The sequence below is a fragment of the Solanum stenotomum genome, chromosome 2 (assembly GCF_019186545.1).
Source record: "Solanum stenotomum isolate F172 chromosome 2, ASM1918654v1, whole genome shotgun sequence".
In the NCBI taxonomy this organism is placed as follows: domain Eukaryota; kingdom Viridiplantae; phylum Streptophyta; class Magnoliopsida; order Solanales; family Solanaceae; genus Solanum; species Solanum stenotomum.
In genome coordinates, this window is record NC_064283.1 from 59,744,710 (window position 1) to 59,764,813 (window position 20,104).

At 29.5% G+C, this 20,104-nt stretch overlaps 3 protein-coding genes across 3 annotated transcripts in view; 2 read left to right on the forward strand and 1 right to left on the reverse strand.

Annotated features, from left to right (window-relative positions):
• LOC125856923 (THO complex subunit 4D-like) overlaps positions 1 to 3,216 on the reverse strand; it is a 5,882-nt gene extending 2,666 nt beyond the window's left edge. The window contains exons 1-4 of the mRNA XM_049536585.1: positions 2,935 to 3,216; positions 1,498 to 1,732; positions 499 to 645; positions 345 to 413 (exon numbers count right to left, since the gene is read on the reverse strand). Of these exons, the coding sequence (XP_049392542.1) occupies positions 345 to 413; positions 499 to 645; positions 1,498 to 1,692 (411 nt within the window). The 5' untranslated portion in view covers positions 1,693 to 1,732; positions 2,935 to 3,216. The remainder of the gene's footprint in view (positions 1 to 344; positions 414 to 498; positions 646 to 1,497; positions 1,733 to 2,934) is intronic.
• The window catches only part of LOC125856936 (very-long-chain (3R)-3-hydroxyacyl-CoA dehydratase PASTICCINO 2-like), a 124,542-nt gene that overhangs the window by 58,844 nt on the left and 45,594 nt on the right, over positions 1 to 20,104 (forward strand). The window lies entirely within an intron of this gene.
• LOC125856967 (uncharacterized) lies at positions 9,673 to 19,067 on the forward strand. The gene is made up of 16 exons (XM_049536631.1): positions 9,673 to 9,790; positions 10,207 to 10,329; positions 13,062 to 13,137; positions 13,301 to 13,476; positions 13,907 to 14,023; positions 14,353 to 14,472; positions 14,880 to 15,015; positions 15,335 to 15,505; positions 15,636 to 15,794; positions 15,887 to 15,993; positions 16,445 to 16,535; positions 17,008 to 17,149; positions 17,563 to 17,722; positions 17,834 to 17,962; positions 18,507 to 18,633; positions 18,745 to 19,067. Exons 2-16 carry the CDS (start codon positions 10,229 to 10,231, stop codon positions 18,988 to 18,990), a joined length of 2,058 nt encoding a protein of 685 aa, XP_049392588.1. The 5' UTR covers positions 9,673 to 9,790; positions 10,207 to 10,228; the 3' UTR covers positions 18,991 to 19,067.

Consider the following 20,104-nt stretch of genomic DNA (forward strand, 5'->3'; position numbering starts at 1 on the left):
TATAATTGAATGTCTTATGATAAAAACTCAGAAAATGCATATCTAAACCACATCAAACTTCAACCAATCCTACAGGGACTTCCCAAAACCTGTTGGTAACATTGGTAGAAGCTATCATAATTCTTTTATCTCTCTTCCTCTTAACATGCTGCAACTCCAATCATTTGGAGTACCCTATTTTGTACATCTTTAAGCCCATACTGACATGTAATTCAATTTCCTAGTTAGGAACCAGGCAGGATATTTATCGCCAATTGATGAAGAACTTGTGCATGTGATGATCAAGTGGCATGAATTTATATTAAGTGTAATACTCTGATTTAAATTAGCAAAGATCAACTTACACTTGGACGTCCATTTTTGTCATAGTGGATAGCATATCGTATCAGTTCACCCATCTCCGCGAAGAGTTCCTGTGTGGAAAGTCCTTTTTTAACAGATCTTGAAAGATATCCATTGAAAAAAAGTATATATGTAAAAGACATGCTCAAGGTATACCCTTATATCTGAATTTGTCACTCCGACATCCAAGTTGGAAACATACACCTTAGTGCCAGTCTCTAACCCTGATGATACCCCTGCAGCTCTAAGACTATCTTCAAGCAAGCCATTCTGCCATGGCAAATTCTTGGTTCTGCGGAAAGACTGAAGCAAGAATGCCCAAAAGATATCCAGGTGGAAAGTTAAAAGTCAGCATACTACCAAAAAATAAGACAAATAACCATTCTTCAAGATTAAATCAGATATCATCAATTTCCCATTGAACTAGGGAGGAGTTTCTTACGTCGAATTGCTCAAAAAACAATGTAACCTAATAGAGAAAGGAGAATGAACTATGCAGAAAAAGTGTTGGTGGAATGGAGGATTTGACCAACTGCACATCAACACATCCTTAAACAAAAGGTGAGAGCTCCACTTTAGATGTTCAGTGAATGAAGCCACCTTTGCAAAAAGACCATAAACTAGATTGTAATAGAAGATCTTGACACTGTAGCAGTTCCATATATTGCAGTAGGATCCATCACGACAATTGCGAACTCCCTTTTACACCAGTGGTGAGAAACTAGAGCAATAGCAATTAGACAGTGAGGACAAGAGATGGTAAAGAAAGTACAACCCTCTAGATGTTATGGAAATTAAATGGTGAAAGCTCTTTAATTTTTCCAGTTATTGAAGCACCTCTTGCAACATGCTACAAAGAAGTCATGTATGCAAGAACAGGGCCACCTGAATATCCCATTTTATCAAAATCCATTGCGAATTCCTCGAAGAAAACACCATTCAAATGGAAGAAGTTCAAGGATCATCGATACTTGCACTACCATTTCAATAGCTTATTATTGCTGAACGAAAGTGGACTTTCTCCTTGGTGCCAAACATATCAATATCTCTTGTATGTCAATTCTAAAGCAAATATACGTAGAATCCTCAGGTTGATTTTTTAAGCATATCAAATTGTCTAGGAAATGCAAAAGACTCCGACAGTTTTGAGCTTGCCTTGGCAATTCTGTTGGCAGATGGACGAGCATTTACACCAAGTGCCCCTTTACGAGGAGCTCCTGTTGTTCTTCCACCTCTAACTGATCCTCCTTGCCCTCTTCCACGTCGGGCCCTGCCTTGTCCCCTACCTCCTTTCTCACTATTTCTCCTACTTTTTATCATATCATCAAGAGTCATATCCAAGGAAGCCATGAAGTATGCAGGACAATAAACCAGCAGCAAAACAAACAGTCTGTAGGCAAGGATAAAATAATACAAGTATTTGTTAGTAAAAAGGGAACCAGTGCAGAGAATGGAAGAAACATAGAAACTACAACTAGAAACTTCTGGAACCATCCAGAGCAAAAAAATCAGAATACACTAACTAACAAGTTAGGAAAATACATATTCAATCAACACTACAAATGTCATATATACAGCTCAACCAGAAAATTGTGAGTCCTAAATAAATAGGCAAAAACACAGGTGATCAGTAAAATGGACAGAGTCATTGACAATGCAAGTTTTATATCAACAAAGTAATCCAGTAATTTCAGCACAGATCAGTAATAACAATGCATTACATAATCAACGCCAAAAAATACATAATCCAATTATTTGTTAGGTACATCTGCAAAACTTGTAGACAACTATAGAACAATCACAGATCAACAACAACATACCCCGTGTATTCCCACAAGTGGGGTCTGGGGATGCTAGAGTGTAACGGACGGGTCTAGACCCAACCCTTAGGTCATGGAGATAGAGAGGCTAATTCCGAAAGACCCTCAGCTCAGGCAACACATAACAGGACAGTTTGAAAAACACAACAGAGAGGTAGAACAAGGGATAGAAAATAATAGAGGAAGCCTAACAGACCATACCAAGCAGAATAATGTGATAAACAAAGCAAAAGAAACAACATGTAGTAGCAGTAATGAAAAGAACAATAAACTAAGCAAATAATGCCAATACTATCTACCACAGGGAAGGGGACAACCACAACTACCTTCTACCCTCAAAGAACATGGACATATTAGTTTTCTATATTCAATCTCTCGCTTATTGAGGAAACTTGTAGCCATGGATGCAAGAGATTTTAAGTCAAACAACAATAAGCAATCCGCCTCCAATATATACAGAATATGAATTAGATCCATGGAGAACTACGGCAGAAAAAGAGAAAAAACATAAACCATGATCTAAGTACACACACACAGATACGTAAATCTGCAAATCAGCACACAGGTAATTCATCCATAACAAAACTTGAACCTTTATAACCTATGATACATGGACTCCCCAAAACGGGTCAAAATCCGACCCAGATGCGTAAAAACCCCTATGGGTATCTGCAATTTTTAGCTAATTCATAATAAATTGAACAATCCGCATACAACAATACAAAAAAAACTACCAAATCTAACAAAAACAAAAAAAGAAGTGAAAACTTACCAAGATCTGAAGCAAAAGACCGAAAATTGAACGAATCTAAGATTACTGGATCAAGATGAAGAGAAATACGGAGAAGAAGGTGAGGAGGATGGGGAAAAGTGTAAAAATTGATGTTTTTGATTGGGAAAATTGCAAAGATTTGAACTTTTTGATGGTAAAGATTGAATTTTTTTCAATGGGGTTGAAAAAGATTGATCTAGAGGGAGATCTACAAAGGAATTTCTGGGTGAAGATTGAAATTTGCTAGCAGCTTTTAGGGATTTGGTTTTTTTTGTATAGAGACGGTGGCCAATGGAAGAAGAGTTAATAAGGATTAAGGAGTTCTAGGTGGGGGTCGGGAGGGGGGTCAAAGATGGGCTTTTTGATAGGCCCAAATTCATGTAGTTTATTGCCTTTTGATATTTGTTGCCTTATCGATTATCACACTATTTTGTTACTGTTGTTGTTATGCTTTTTATGAATGTTATGTAGTGGGTTTTTTTGTTAGTTATTGTGTTTTTTTTTACTTTCATATATTTTTTTGGACCTAACTACACATCATTTATTATCATATTTTCTTATTTTCTCTGTTATTTTAAAAAATATCAGAAATCCCTTCTTTTGCTCCCATCATCCCCTTTTCCGGATATATTAATATAAAATCGCATACCCATAATTTTTCTTCTTTTTTTCACGCCACAAATCTCTCCACAGTTACTTCTATTAATTCATTTTTGAATTTCAAATCTTTTATCTTTCCAATTAATGAATGTTGATCTAAGAAATATTATCTCATTTTTTAGATCAGTAAATCAATTTTATGCCAAATATGTCCGCCTTCAAATAGATTTCCCAAATTTGGATCAACGATTCAATTACTTACCTTATAAATTTACTATAGTATAATATTATGAATTTGCCTCTTTTTATGTGATGTGTCATCAGACTGGCCATATTTCATTATGGTAAGCGAATCAATTATCTGCAAAATATCTCTATAATTAGTCTATTCAAATAAAACTTTGATTTGGAAAAGATCTACTCTAATCGTAATCCATAAATAATAAGTTGACTAACTAGATATGAACCAAACAATTTATGGGCAACAATTACATGTTTAATGTATTCCGTAACAATGCAATACTTATCAATTTAAACGAGATACATAAATAGTAATGTATCATGCACTATTTTTTTAGATATGATACGTAAATTCAAATTAATATTAAATGTATCAATTACATAAAAACTACCACACGGTAATGCATCGATTTCAAATCTAACATCTTTTGGGCAACAATTACTTATTTAATGTATCTAGTATAAATATAATACTTATCAATTTAAACGAGATACATAAATATTAATGTATCATGCACTAATTTTTTAGATAGGATACGTAAATTCGAATTTATACTAATTTATCAATTATATAGCAACTATCACACGGTAATGTATCGATCTCAAATCTAATATCTTATGGGCAACAATTATTTATTTAATATATCTTGCATAAATACAATACTTATTAATTTAAACAAGATACATAAATAGTAAAATGCGAAGTAGCAAAGATATTCATGATGTATCTTCTCAAAAATTTCGATAATTTTGAATCAAAATTGAAAGGATCTTCAATAAACTAGGAGAAGAATTTTGAATCTTAAAATTTTCAACAATTTTGAATCAAGATTGAAAGGATCTTCGATGAACTAGAGAAGAAAGAATCTTGAATCTCAATTTTTTTGACAATCTTGAATCAAAATTGAAAGTCTCTTCAATGAACTTGAAGATTCAAAAGGAAATCGTTTGTCCAACAACAATTTCATCACTTTTGTATCCTTCATAACTCACCTCGCTTACCCAAAATTTCGACAAAAGTTTTTGAATCAAATCTGAAATGTTTCTTCGTTGAACGGGGGCAACAATTTGAAATTTTGAAATTCTTCATTCTATTAGGATTTTCCTCTTTATGATTGAGAGTAAGAAGAAACGTAAGCGTAATTTATGAGATTTAATTAATTTTCAGATTTTATTTCCTCTTTAGCGCAACAGAAATATTCTTCTTGTATTAGAATTAATGTATCCGGAAGGTACAAATTTTAAGGGATTATTGTAATTAAAAAAAAAGTAAGGATAAAATATAATTTACTATTTACACTATGGGATTTGCGTAAGTTATACAATTTTTTTGTGACTTTAAATGGTGATCTTTAATTTTCTACCTTGCTGTCTGTTTTTGCTGTTGTTTGGGCTTTAGTTGTTAGGTTAGGGCCCAAAATCTGCAAGTATAAGCCCTGTTAGTTTGGGCCTTGTTTATTCATCAAATGGGTTTCTGTCCCAAATGTTCTGTTTTGGGCCATTGTTTTCTCCAATCTTTTGGAGTCTATTCATCTTGGATGTAATTTGTTAGTCTTAGTACAATAGAGAGAAAAAAAAGTACATTTGTCTTTCAAATAAATTGATCTTTAATTTTTGACACTCATTTATAGAGGATGGACCGATGAAGGCAGGTTAAAGAGATGAATTGATAGACTTTTAGGCTGACAAGCTTCTAAAAAGGAGTGCTCATGAAACCTTAAATGAATCACATTTCGAAATAGGAGAGAAAAATAAAAAAATTTATAAGGCATATCATGAGTTCACATGGTAATATTAGTTTTTAGCTAGATGATGATGTAGCCTAAGGAAAAAAATTGTGACGCATGTTGAGCCAAAACAGGCAAGACATGTCATGATCGTGACAAATATACATCAAATTGACGATGGTAGGACAAACATCAACAAGGATACTGAGCCCCTAAGCGGGGGTTGTATATAACACTCATAATCGAGGGCAAGTCAAAGAGAAAGACTAGCAGACTTTTGGTTGACAAGTTTATAAAAAAGGTAAAATTTCACATCGGAATGGAAAAGGAAAATAAAGAACTTTATAAGACATGTCACAAGTTCATATGATACACATATTTTAAAGCTCGATGAATCAATGAAGCTTGTTAATTCAAAACCAACATTATATGTCATGGACAAGCATTTTTGTCTTACCGACTTTTCAAAAGAGTAGCCAAAAATAAGCTTAATTCTTGCTAGTGGAAAACTAGTCAATTCTTTTGAGAAAAACTTCATAATTTCTTAATGTTATCCAAAAACCTTTTTTCTTCCTTGTTGAAAACTTTAACAAGAAAAAGGGACTAACTATAATTAATTTAGAATTTTAGAAATACAAAGAAAAACAATAAAGGAGTCCACTAAGTAGAATTTTGTCATAAGTGGCCATATAGTTATTGGACATCACATGGACTTCTTTAAAAAATAAAATAAAATTGTGTGCTTTCATTTTTGCACTTTTCATACTAAAGAGTTCTAGCTATAAAAGTGGGCAATTAGTTATTTTTTGGATGTTTCTGTAAATGAATCATATAATAACTTAATGGTCCACGAAACATCTTTTTTATTTTTAGTGAAACTATTATTATTATTATTATTATTATAAGTAAAACTAGTAGAATAGCTCACAAGTTTAGCTGTTGGAAAAGAATAGATCAGATAAAAATGTACATTAATCAACTATATAATTTACGTAAAAAAAAAAAAAGTATACACTCATTTCATGTTTTCATTAATTTCATGTAAATATCAAGAGTGCCTCAAATTTTTACCTATAACTAACAATATATATCATCCGCTTAGAATTATTATTGAAGATTGTCACCGTCAAACATATATGAAAAGAGGCAAACAAATGTGTCTATTTTCTGACAAACCAAGCACAAACATAAAGACAACTTACTATTTCGTCTCTTGATTTTGATTTAATATGGAGTTTTAAAAAATAAAGAAGATTTTTTAATTTTATTATTTGAAATTAAAGATATGTAGAATATATAAAAATAAATAATTTAATCTTGTAATTATAAATATGTCATGTGAATTTTAAAATTATAAAATTATAAAAAAAAAAGATACATTCTTTTTTGACGGACTAAAAAAAAGGAGGACAAAAAATTATAAAAATACGCATAAGGAAATGAAGTTTATTCTCCCTAGTCCCTACATATTTAAACCATTTTGCTTAAGAATTTATATATATTTAATCTTTCCTATACCAAAAAAAATAAAATTACTTAAAGAGGTGCAAGTACATGTTGGTCTCTAAAAGTTTATATTTTCATTTTCTTTTCAAAGATAGTAATTTAGCATTTAATCTTTTGTTAATTGCCGCCTTTAATTTTATAATTTATTTTATTTGCAAAAGCTTATTTATAAGTTGTGATTTTTCCATCATGCAGGTGAATTAAATTTATATTTTTGCCTTCCCTTTTGGTTTTTTTCTCCTTTTGCTTTACAATTAGATTAGGAGGAACCTTTACCTATACAACAAGCAAACTTCAACCAACAATCTTCCTTTTCCTTCTTTTTATTCTTCAAAGCAAAATTCAATTATCAAGATTGCAATTTACCACTCATTTTACTGAGAAGCGGATTCAGAATATAAAATTAATGTATTCGTCTTTTAAGATTTCTTAATATATAGTTGTTTATTATATTATTTTGGAGAAAAAAAAAATTTTGGCCAGAAAATTTGACCAAAATTTGGCCATAATGATATTTTATTTATGTTATGTTAACTTTAATACCTTTTAACTAAAAAATGGAAAAAACATCAGTTTATTTTTAAATTAAAAAAATATTATATTTTTTAAATTTTCTGGCCAAATTTTCTTGCAATTTAGCACTTCCCTATTTTGGATGTCCAACATTTTTTGAAATCAATGAATAATTTTACACTTGATTCATAATTTACCCTTATCATTTATTATAGTCATTTGTCTATTACATTTTTCAAGACGTTGTATTTATTATATTCAAAGAATGATATAGTAAAATTATCCTTCTATTTATAATTTCTTACAAAGTGTGCAAAATCAATAATGAACAAATATTATTGGACAAAAAAGTACTCATAAAATATTGTTGGTAATTCATCTCTAAATAAAATATGCCACAACTTTTTTTCGGTTAGCTAGATAATTTGACAGTGTATATAGAATTAATGAAGAGAAGAAAAACAGTTTAGTCATAACTACAAAGACCAAAATTAACTAATTCCCCACATTTACTGCAATTTAATATATTGATAAAAAGTCATTTTTACTTGATCTATGGTTTCTCACCACATGGTTGTTGTACTTTGCTTTTAGAAACTCTATCAGGCTAATTTACAATTTAAAATTTATGAATTTTTATCGTAATTTCCAGTTAATATATAAAGAAATTGAGTTCACAAATTTCTTAATACAAATATAAAGTTTAGACAAAGACTATTGAATTTACCTGAACCCATAGATTACATGCTGAATTCGTCCTTTTAGATTTATACGTTATCTTTTATAGATTAAGGGAGCCTAATGTACTAAGTTTTCACTATGTGTGGAGTTTGAGAAAGAATCGGATTACAAGAGTCTATTATGCATTGTTTTACTTTGTTTTTCTTTAAAAGGTTGTTGTTGTTTCTACCACTAGTACTCATGACCTTCTGATCACATGACAATAATTATATCGGTTACGTCAAGACTTTCCTTCTACTAAGGATAGGATGAGAGTAAAATAATTAATTTTATCTTTAATTCTTAAAATGATAAATAATTTGAAATAATTAATTTTAGAAATTAGGATAGATAATTTAAGATCAAGAAAATAGGTGCTAACTATTGTCAAAATTTTGAACTTACCATCCCAAACAGGCAAACAGTTTATATTTGTGACAAATTACAAAATTAAAGTTCCAACTGCATTATTAATTAATAAGCAGAATATATAAGTCAACTACAATTACCAACAACCTCTATTTGGAACTAATATTCAGTATTAGATTACCATCCAGAGAAAAAAAAAAGTTTCTCGAAGCACATGGTGCAATACTTTCATGTTTTGTTTTATATTACTTCCTCCGTTATATATTACTTGTTTCATGTTAATTTGATACATTTTAAAAAAATAAAAAAATATAGGTATATTTTACTGAATTAATTTTATTTATGATATTTTAGAACTTTAAATTTGACTATTACTATTTTAAGCAGTTATTTAATGAATATTAAGGTAATTTGAAAAAGAAAAAAAAGACGCTCTTGATTTGTTAAAATGGACAAATAAATGAAACATTTATTTTTAATACAGGGTTCAAATAAAAACAAATCAAGGTTTAACTATACTAATTTGCATAAAAAATTATGTTCTTTATAACATTATTTTATAGCAATCAAAAGTATCCAAACAAACAACGTTATTATAAAGAGAGATTTAACTGTAGTGATTTTCATAAATTAATGTTAACCCCCTACCCCCACCTCCCACAAAATTTCATATTACAATATTTGATAACACAACCAAAATTACAAAAATCCATAAAGTTGAGAAGAATTTGGTAAAATAAAGCTGTAATTAAATGCCTCATTCTTCAAAGTTTTTTGTTTTGGTTTCTCGCCCAGTGTCCGGAGCTCATATTGGAGTCACGACTAAATTTAGATTGCGTACTGCAAGGCTCATTCGGCGGTGATGCTTCCAATATAATTGTTTTCATTCCCAAAGTTCAAATGGAAATCTCTGATTAAGAGTGAAATAGTCACACCAGTGCACCATAACCTGTTGGTCATTTTTCAAAGTTCAAACCCCTTAGCAAATGCTTATAAATACACGAGAGAGAGAGAGAAGCCATTGTTGAAAGCACAAGTAGTACTTTTTTGAAAGAAAATAAATTGAAACTTTACTCTTATAAATAATAATATAACCTTAGCTTGTAACGTTTTTTTAAAGGTAATTCTCAAAAATTACCTTAAAAAAAACATACAGCAATTTCTTCTTTGTCTTTGCAAAGGTATGTATTTTTTCTTCTTGTTTTTATTTGGTTTCATTATGTTATATTCTTGTGTAAAAACCGCGAATTTAAGTTATACACACCGATAATATTAAGATTTTTTCTCCATTATTTTTCTATATGTTTCTTCACTACTATATTTTTGTTCTTACTGATTTTAAATTAAGATTCCTACACATTATCCTCCTCATATCCTACTTATGAAATTATACTGAATATGTAATATGTTATAATTGTATAGTAAAATTTTATCTTGTGATAGTGAAAAGGTTACATTTTTTTTTAATCAAAAGATTTATCTGTAAATATTTATAAGTGTTCTGATTCTGTAAAAAAAAAAATTTATGCCGTCAATGCATATAAATTAAAAATATATATGTGACATGAACTTACTAATTAATGTTTGTCTTTTGCAGGAAAGAAAAAAGTTGGAAAATAATGAAGAAAGTTTGGTGGAAAAGAAAATGGAGTTATTTTCTTGGATTGTTGGGAATTTTTCTTCAGTTATTTTTGCTAATTAATGAATGTGCAGCAACAAGGTATTGTTCTCTTCTTTATATTAAATATGTTTTTTTATTATATTGCTCGAATTCTTTAAAAATATTAATTAGTTGAATTTTCAAAAGTAGTACTGTATATTTTTTAAAGATTGCAACAATCTTTTTAAAAAGTTAAAGATAAAAATATTTTTTGGCATTATAAGCATAATATCAGACTGATTATTTTTGTTATTTTCTCTGTTCTGTCAATTTATGAAATAGAGTTCTTGGATTTTGTTTGAGAATCTAGAGAACTGGAATTGTTCCTTTTTTGTTTTTGGTTTGTCTGCTTTTTTATTATTCGAAGAAGTGTTGTTTCTTTTTTTTTTTGTTTTTGTTTGTTTGTTTGGAGTTTGATATTGAATTTGACTAATTTGAATTTATAACGAAGTTGATAGTAATAGAATTCTTTCTAAACCAACTAGAGACAGTCCCTTACAATAATCAGTCTATCTATGCAATATTGTAGAGAAACGTTGGATTCTATGTGTCTGCTCAACAGTTCCAAAATAGCAAGATGAGTGAATGAAGGCGTTGTAAGCAGTGGTGTTATAAGAGTCATTTAAAAAAGAAAAATACTTTTTCATATTTAAAGATTGAATTCAATACATCTAATAATAACGTCAAAATATTTACAAAAAATATACATTTTTATTATTTGATATGTCATTTATAACAATAATAAAGGAAAAAATATTTTTATTATGACCCGCTTTTTAATTCATTCCAGCCCAAATAACTTTTGACTGGTCAATTAACCGTCCATTTATTAAGTCTATCTATTTTAACTCTTCTACATTTCATTCAATCGGACTATTTGACGTCTTTATTCATTATCATTAGCGATTTCTTTTTCATGAATCGAATCAAAATTTATTTTTTAAAAGGATGAATAAATGGTTATCGCTCAATCATAATACAACCCCCCACTTTAGGACATTCTAAGTTCCAATACACACAAAATGTCTCCTTTTTGGTACCTTAATTGATGGGCGCATGACTTAGTTTTCTTGTGGTTAGGGAAAGGTATGTATGTTTTCCTTTACCAAATAAAAATAATGTTACACTAGTGCTATATATTTTATTTTATTTTTTACTTCTAGAGGTCGTTTTGTATGTAGAATAAAGTGGAATATTTCAAAATGGAAAAATCTTTTTGGCTAGAATGATATTTTTTTCTATGTTATTTTATTTTTTAAAATATTTTTATCCTTTTAACTTAAATATATTTTGACTAAAAATGGAAAAAAGATCATTTTATTTTTTTTAAAAAAAAATTATAATTTTTTTAATTTTCTGACCAAATTCTAGTCAAATTTTCTGGCCATTTAGTACTTCCCTTTCAAAATTATGATTAAAATTGAGATTATACTATGTTTAGTTGAAGGTTTAGTCTAGGATAAGTTTATATTTTCAATCCAATAGAGTGTAAATAAAATAATACTCTCCTCCATAACAAACATAATCACGATGACTTTAGTTCTGAAAATCCCATCTAACTCGATCTTTTTTAGGTATAATACATAAATGTGTTCTTTTACATATATGTCCTCCAAGTTTTGATGTACACAAATAGACACTTAAATTTGTATAAAGTTGATTAAGTAGATACATGAGTCCTAATGACATAATACACGTAGGACACAAATTGATATGTAGAATGTTACGTAAGACGCGTGTATCTATTTATTCAATTTTATACAAGTTTAAGTGTTTATCTGAGTACATCCAAAATTAAAGAGTATAAATGTGAGATGAAACCAAGTTAAATGACATATTTATTTATGAGTAATACTAAATGAGAAATTTTAAAAAATTATAATATTTTTTATTTTAAAATAAATTGATCTTTTTTTCATTCGTTAATTAAAAGGTATTAAAGTTAAAAGGATAAAAATATTCAAAAAGGTAAAATAACATAAGTAAAATACTATTCTAGCCAAATTATAGCCAAATTTTCTGGCCAAAAGAATTTTTCATTTATGTATTATGCCTTTTTTATTCCACCTCCTAAATGAGATAAATTAATCTCAAAATTATAAAATTATAATTTCAAAATAACTTTGTCTGTAAATCAAATGAACTAAATGCTTTGTAGGTTTAAAGTGATTAGGTTCTACCATAATTAAACTATTAAAAAATTATCCCCTACACTTTTTCCCAATAAAAAAGAACATTAGAAAAAACAAACATAAAATTAGTGGCTCTAGATTAGGAGGCTAATTTAAAAGTTATTAAATATGTTGTTTTACTAAAGCACAAAAGTGAGGAGACAACAGCTCACTTGGTCCACAATAATGTTGTTTTAGTTTCAGCTCGATTTATAATTTACCTATCTTTTACACCTAATTATTTCAAAGAGTACTTTCCTCTTTCCACCTCCAAGTACAAACGATTTTGAATAAAAGGGTATCTTGTACTTAAAATCAATATTATCGAGTAGATAAAAATATATAGAGGTGCGAGATAAGCAATTTGACAAAATAGTCTTGTAACTCTAGGAGAAAAGTGCCTCCTTACAAAGGAGATTTTGCATTAACCAGAATCGAATAAGTGATAAAATAACCTTATGAATTTGAGTTTTTTTTTTTAAGATATTAATATATTCATCCTATTTATCCTTCTCCAATAAATAAAATTTCCCTACTACTTAATTAATATTGAAGAGAGGTAAAAAATTATTTTAGTCAAATATTTCACATGTTTTTTTTTTTAATTTGTTTTTTTTTCAGGAGAATTGTTCAGAAGAATATCCTATTGGATTTGCAAACCTATCCTCCAGTGCAATTACTTAGACTAAATAAACACGTAAGAACCTCTACAATATTTTTAATCAATGATATATCTATCTAAACTTAAAGGTGATCGGTTTAAAGTGACTATTATTTAGAATCAGTTATTTTTAATAAGCACGATAATTTTTTTAATTTTTTTTATTTATAGTACCAATATTTTTTTGTCCCTTTTGCAGGTGCTGGTGGATAATGGCGTATTCAACATCACATTTTCTGTTCCTGATGGAATGGTTATTAATATACAATACAATGGCATTGATAATTTGTTGGAAAATAAAAATAAAGAAAATAATAGAGGGTATTGGGATATTGTTTGGAATAAAGCAGAAAAACACGGGGACATTTTTGACAAGTAAGTTTTTTTTTTCTTCCTGAATTTCTAATTAGGATAATAGTATTTTCGGTCCCTTAGTTATTGGTAAATTATAATTTCGATTCTGATAAAACAAGATTAAGTGCATTTGACTTTTAATTCTGATGAAATAAGTAAATATGGTTTATTTATATTTTTTTTAAAAGAACAATATCAACCCTAATTGTAGCGTAGCTATAATGACTTAGCATAAAACGAAATAACTAGATAGTGTAACGGTTAATAATTTGATAAATTTGTGAAGATTCACTAGCACAATTGCACAGGGATAAAAATTGAATATTTCAATCACTTAAATGTTAAATGTGCTTAAATAGATATCACAAAGATCAAATAATATTTGAGGGGTTAAAAGTGCATGTTTGTCCTATTTCTAATTATTTTTTTTGCATTTTATGACATATTGTAGACTTGAAGGGACAAAGTTTGAAGTTATATTGCAAGATGAAAATCAAGTAGAGCTTTCATTCACAAGGATTTGGAAGACATTAAATTCCTCAAGTCTTTCTATGAATATTGACAAAAGGTGAAGTGTAAGTCTTTAATCCTTGCATTAATTACCACTAATATATTTACTCAAAAAACAAATATATTAAGGTTTGATCATTTTACTACATACTTCTTGATTCAAATAACTATGATATTATTTACTTCGCGTCTTATTTCACAAATTTTATAAGTACCATTTGTTACGTAACTTTATCCCTAATTTAATGTCAGAAAAATGATTTAGCAAAGATTTAATTACGTACCAAATTAATAAAATGTTTTGATGCTAAATGCAAGATATTAAAAAATATATATTATATGAAATTAAGTTTTTTCTTTGACTAATATTTAGTTTAATTCTTGTAGGTTTATAATTCATAGGGGGAGTAGTGGCTTTTATTCCTATGCAATTTTTGAGCGTTTGGAAGGATGGCCAGATATAGATGTCTATCAAGGAAGAATGGTCTTCAAGCTTAATGAAAAGCTGTAAGTAACACAACCTCCCCACACATACATATGTGTATATATGTTCTAGTTGTCAACTCAAGTTTTTGAGCATGACAATTACAAGTAATTATTCGAGGATATAACAAGAAGGGTGGGTGATATTTTTTTGTCTTAATGGGGCATTCTGTACATATTTGTTTACGTACGAGAGTGTGTATATATACAGGAGAATGTTTATATATAAAAAATCTATTGAATGGATTAACGCATGAATAATTGAGAAAGAAAAAAGTAATAGAGCAAAAGAAATATATCCCTACAACTGTTTACTTGCGTCTGGATATATTGTCTACACCACATACATACGTACGTTTAGTGTGGGGTTTTTTTTGGAACCTTGGATGAATGAGGATGCTTTGTACACCAAATCGTGTTTTTTTGGACAGGTTCTCTTATATGGCTATTTCAGATGAAAGGCAGAGGATAATGCCCACGGCCCAAGATCGAGAAATGGGCCGACAGCTTGACTACAAAGAAGCTGTACTTCTTACAGGCCCATCTACTTCTTTCCTCAAAGGAGAGGTACATTTCTAAGGTTGAAAAATACATTAAGAATTGAGTGACATAATTTAAGTGATTGCCTAAAAAAGGAACAATCTAATGTTATCTCTAAGATTGTCCAAACATGTCCAAAAGAGTTGGGCTATATTTGCACAATTTATAAAAGTAGTAGACACAAAATTTAAATAATAACCTAAAAGGGGACATTTGCGTAAATCGACCGTTATGATGAATATTCTGAATTTAATTGATTAATCCTACAAATATCCGCTATTTCTATTATTTTTTAAATTTCAAATTTTATTTACTTTTTATTTTATTTTTAAAAAAATGTATTCAGGTGGATGATAAATATCAATACTCTGTTGAAAACAAGGATAATAGGGTCCATGGGTGGATAAGCCCAAGCCTAAAAACTGGATTTTGGATGATTACACCAAGTAGTGAGTTCCAAACAGGTGGGCCTGTTAAACAAGACCTCACTTCTCACACCGGCCCAATAACATTATCGGTGAGTATATCATAGTTTTTATATAATTTCATCGCTCGTATGAATATTTTATTTGGATGATTATGGTGGGAATGAGAAATTATTAAGGTAATTTGACACGAACATTTTATTTTTTACGTATATATAACAGATGTTCTTCAGTACACATTATGCCGGGGAGATTATAGGGCTTAGATTTCGAAATGGAGAGCCATGGAAGAAAGTTTTTGGACCTGTTTTTATTTACTTAAACTCTGTTTCATCAGATGATGAAGACATTCTAACACTGTGGGCAGATGCAAAAGAACAGGTACTAAATTAACTTATGTACACAATATTCCAAGAAAAATAGAATAGGTCTTTTTTTTTTTTAATTAGCGGTCTCAAATTTAATTAATACAGATGTTAATCGAAACCGAAAGTTGGCCGTATGAGTTCCCTCTTTCACAAGATTTCGTTGGAGCTGATCAACGGGGTATTGTAAGTGGCAGATTACTCGTTAACGATAGGTACATTAATTTAATTACTATTTTTATGTACTAGTGTATGAGACTTTCGGTAGTCTGCATTTTTTGTGCTTTGGTTATCCCATTATTTTATTGTCGTTATTGTTCTTTCATCTATTCGTTGTGTATTGTTCTCCATTTCACATTATTTGTTAGTGCTCTTATTTCTGTATTCCATTTTTCAAACTGCTTGAAAATGTTTTATTTTAAGCCGTGGGTCTTTTAAGAATAACTTGTTTATCTCTACGAGATAGGGATAAGATTTGCGTACATTCTATTTTCCTCAAACTCACTAGTGGAATTACGCTGGGTTTGTTGTTGTTGTTAGTGTATACTGATCCTTCCTCAAACATGTATAGTGAAACTTTGGTGCACCAAACTGCCTTTTTCAGTATATAAGAAATTGAATGATTTTTATTTCACTTAGTAACAACTTACTAATTTCTTGTTGTAGCTACATGAGTAAAACACTTATCACTCCAAATTCAACTTTCATTGGGTTGGCTGCACCTGGAGATGTTGGATCATGGCAAATTGAAAATAAGGTTTGTGTTTTTGTGGTTTACTTTGTGTTTTGAAATTGAGTTTATTAAATGGGTGGATAAAATTGAATTTAGACTAATCAAAATGTGTTGATTGTTTATTTACTCACCCAAATATTAATTGGGATGAGATAAGTTGGGTCAAAATGTGCTAAACGGTGGCTAAACGATCGATCTCTTTGTTTTTGTATAATATGTTCAGACCTTATAAAGTTTCTTTTAATTTATTATGACTATATACAACATATTAAATAAAAAAAAATACATAAATATTTTGATAAAATTTCTTATTAGTTATTTTTGAACTTCACATTTAACACAAAATCGGTACAATTTTTAGATGAGTTATATCGAATGTGTCAAAATAAACACTCAATTATCAAGTTTGAACTTGAATAGATTGGGTGAGTCAAGTTTTCATGGGTAATTTATTACCCCGAATTTTGGTATATGATTTTTGTATATTATTTTTCAGGGTTATCAGTTTTGGACTCAAACCGATAATGAGGGATATTTCTTGATTAACAATATCATCCCTGGAAATTATAGCTTGTACGCTTGGGTCCCTGGATTTATTGGTGATTACAAATACATGGACTACATCAACATAACCCCAGGCATGGATACATTTTATATTTCTTTAACGTGCTAGTATTTCTCTATTAGTCTGTTCGACTTTAGAAAAAAAAACATATTTCTATATTCAAAAAATAATTTAAACTTTAATCTTTCATTTTTACCCATAATAACATATTTCCACGGCCACAAATCTTTGTCCTAAAAATTCATATTAATTTCTTTCTTAAATTCTGTAACATTACCATATAGATGCAAATGTAACATGTCTCCTATGGGTTCAATCGAACTCAACATAGAGTATGTATATACAAATTTCACTACAATTTCAACGAATATTAAATTAATTACAAACGTAAATCATAACTTCGTATGTGTAATGGAACAATGGTAAAATTATAAAGGTCGTATTCTTAAATTTAAATTCTGAATCCGTCTCTGTAAAAATATACAGGATCAAGAACTAGGTTACACACTCTTGTGTATTACCCTCCAAGAAATGGTCCAACATTGTGGGAAATAGGCATTCCAGATAGAACTGCTGCAGAATTCTTCATCCCAAATCCACAACCAAAACTCCAAAACCAATTATACATTGCACATTATGAAGAAAAGTAAGTCAATTTCATCATGCAGTAAATTTATATTTTCGTAACGAAAAAATCACTCAACTTTACCTAAGTACCACGTAAGTCACTTCACTATTTTTGTATTTATTTTTTCAGGTTTAGGCAATATGGATTATGGGATCGTTATACAGAAATATATCCTAATGATGATTTAGTCTACACTGTTGGATCAAGCAACTATCAAACAGATTGGTACTTTGCTCATGTGAATAGATATATTTACAAGTATGTTCACAAACATCCTTTACCTTTTAGCTTGTTTACATAGTATGCACTGACAGCGTAAATAATTTTTATACGTAATTTAATATATCGTAGTAGGTTGTCTGTCCACTCGGGAATTAACATGTTTTTAATAGTATTACTATTTACTAATTAATTCAAATTATTACGATCACTAGTTATATGTGATTAACTGAGGACATGATCATTGATACGTGGGCGTGAAAGTCAAGTATTATTGTAGAACTTTAGTAGGTTGGTGAGCGTATTTCTTTTCCATACCAAACTAGCTAGGAGTATTAGTATTATTTTTAAAGTTGCTTATCCTTAGGTCTTGAGTACTATCTAATTGTGTTTTTCACTTCACTTTTATCTTGTTGTTGTTACTGTGTGTTGTGTTATTAGTCTCTCCTTGGTGAGTCTAGAGTCTATCATTAGTAGTCTCCCAATCATCACAAGATAGGAATAAAATTTGTGTCTCCTTCTGAGAGACTCCACTGGTAAGATTATACTACGTACCTGATTCTAATTCTTTTTGCCAAAAAAGGGATGACGGGGACAAAACATATATACCAACTACATGGCAAATTGTGTTTGATCTTCAAGAAGTAAAGGATTTCTCAAATTATACTCTTCAACTGGCATTAGCATCAACAAATGAAGCTGAATTACAAGTATGGACTAAACTAATTTTCACATTTTTCTTAATTTGTATACCTAGTATATTCCTCATGTATACATTATATTTTTTTCGATTAATTAACTGCGCGTTTCAATTGTTATAGATCCGAATAAACGATCAAAATCCAGAGCATGCACCTCATTTTACGACAGGGTCGATAGGCAAGGATAACGCGATTGCAAGACATGGAATTCATGGATTATATCGAATGTATAGTATAGATGTACCTAGTGATCTTCTAGCTATTGGAAGTAATACTATGTTTCTTAAGCAAAATAGAGGTTCGAGCTCTTGGAGTGGACTCATGTATGATTATATTCGTCTCGAAGGACCCCCCACAAATGATTAAATAATCCAAGTTGGTGGATTATTGCATAAAAGGTAATTGGGAGATGCTAATACAATTACAATAGAGAAATATACAAACTGCAGTCTCATAGCAAACAAAATTATTGCTATGAAGTAAATTATCAAAATTATAGCTATAGAGCCTTATTATGTCTATCATGTTTGCTACTTTCGAAATTTTCTCTTTATTAAATCATATGGGCCAATGGTTCAAAGTTTGTTAATTATTTGGTATAAGAGTTGAAAAAAGATTTAACAATTTTTTCCGTTATTTCCTCAACTTATCTTAGAGGATATTGGGGTTGACAAACAAAGTAAGACATTATTCCTACTAATTTAATAATTTTTAGACTTGTAGTTTAACTTCTCTATTGTAATTTATTTAAACTTTAAAGTACTAAAATTGAATTCCTACTTATAACGATGCATATTATTATTAAAAAAAAATATCTCTTTTAACTAAATAAATAAATAAATTGAATTCCTGTTGTATTTAGTTCTCCAAAAAAAAATTCTTCTAATTTTCCATGCTTTTCTTCTAATTTTCCTTGCCTAACGTTATTGTAGTAGCACGGTCTGAATTCCATTTAGGCAAAAAAAAATTGGATTTTACCGAAGATTATTAGTTTTATTAGATTTAAAAAAATTGGATTTTACTTAAAATCTTGGTCTCGTGAGATATTTTTTAATTAATTAATTATTATTTTCTGGAGAAAGACCAGCCTCGCCATCTCAAATTTTTAAATTACACAATTAATTATAAAATGTATCAGAATCAAACCCCTATAGTATATGTTAATTATGTCTTAAATTTTTCCCTTGTATATTTTAGGAAACTATTATTCTTATTAGTTTAGGAAATTAACCTTTGTTTTAATGGATTTGGAAAAGTAATATATTATCTTTATAGGATTGATAAAACCTTTTCCTTATAGATTTGGAATTACTTGGGATCTATATATAGGGTATGTAGTTGACGATTCTAAAGCATTGTAAAACTTGTTTTCTTTCTCTCATAGTGGAAAACTCTCTTCGCTTTTGCTGTAAGGAGCCGAACCTCATTAAATCATTGCATTGTTTTTCTTCTCTATTTTCTTTGTTTGTGATTGTGTGCT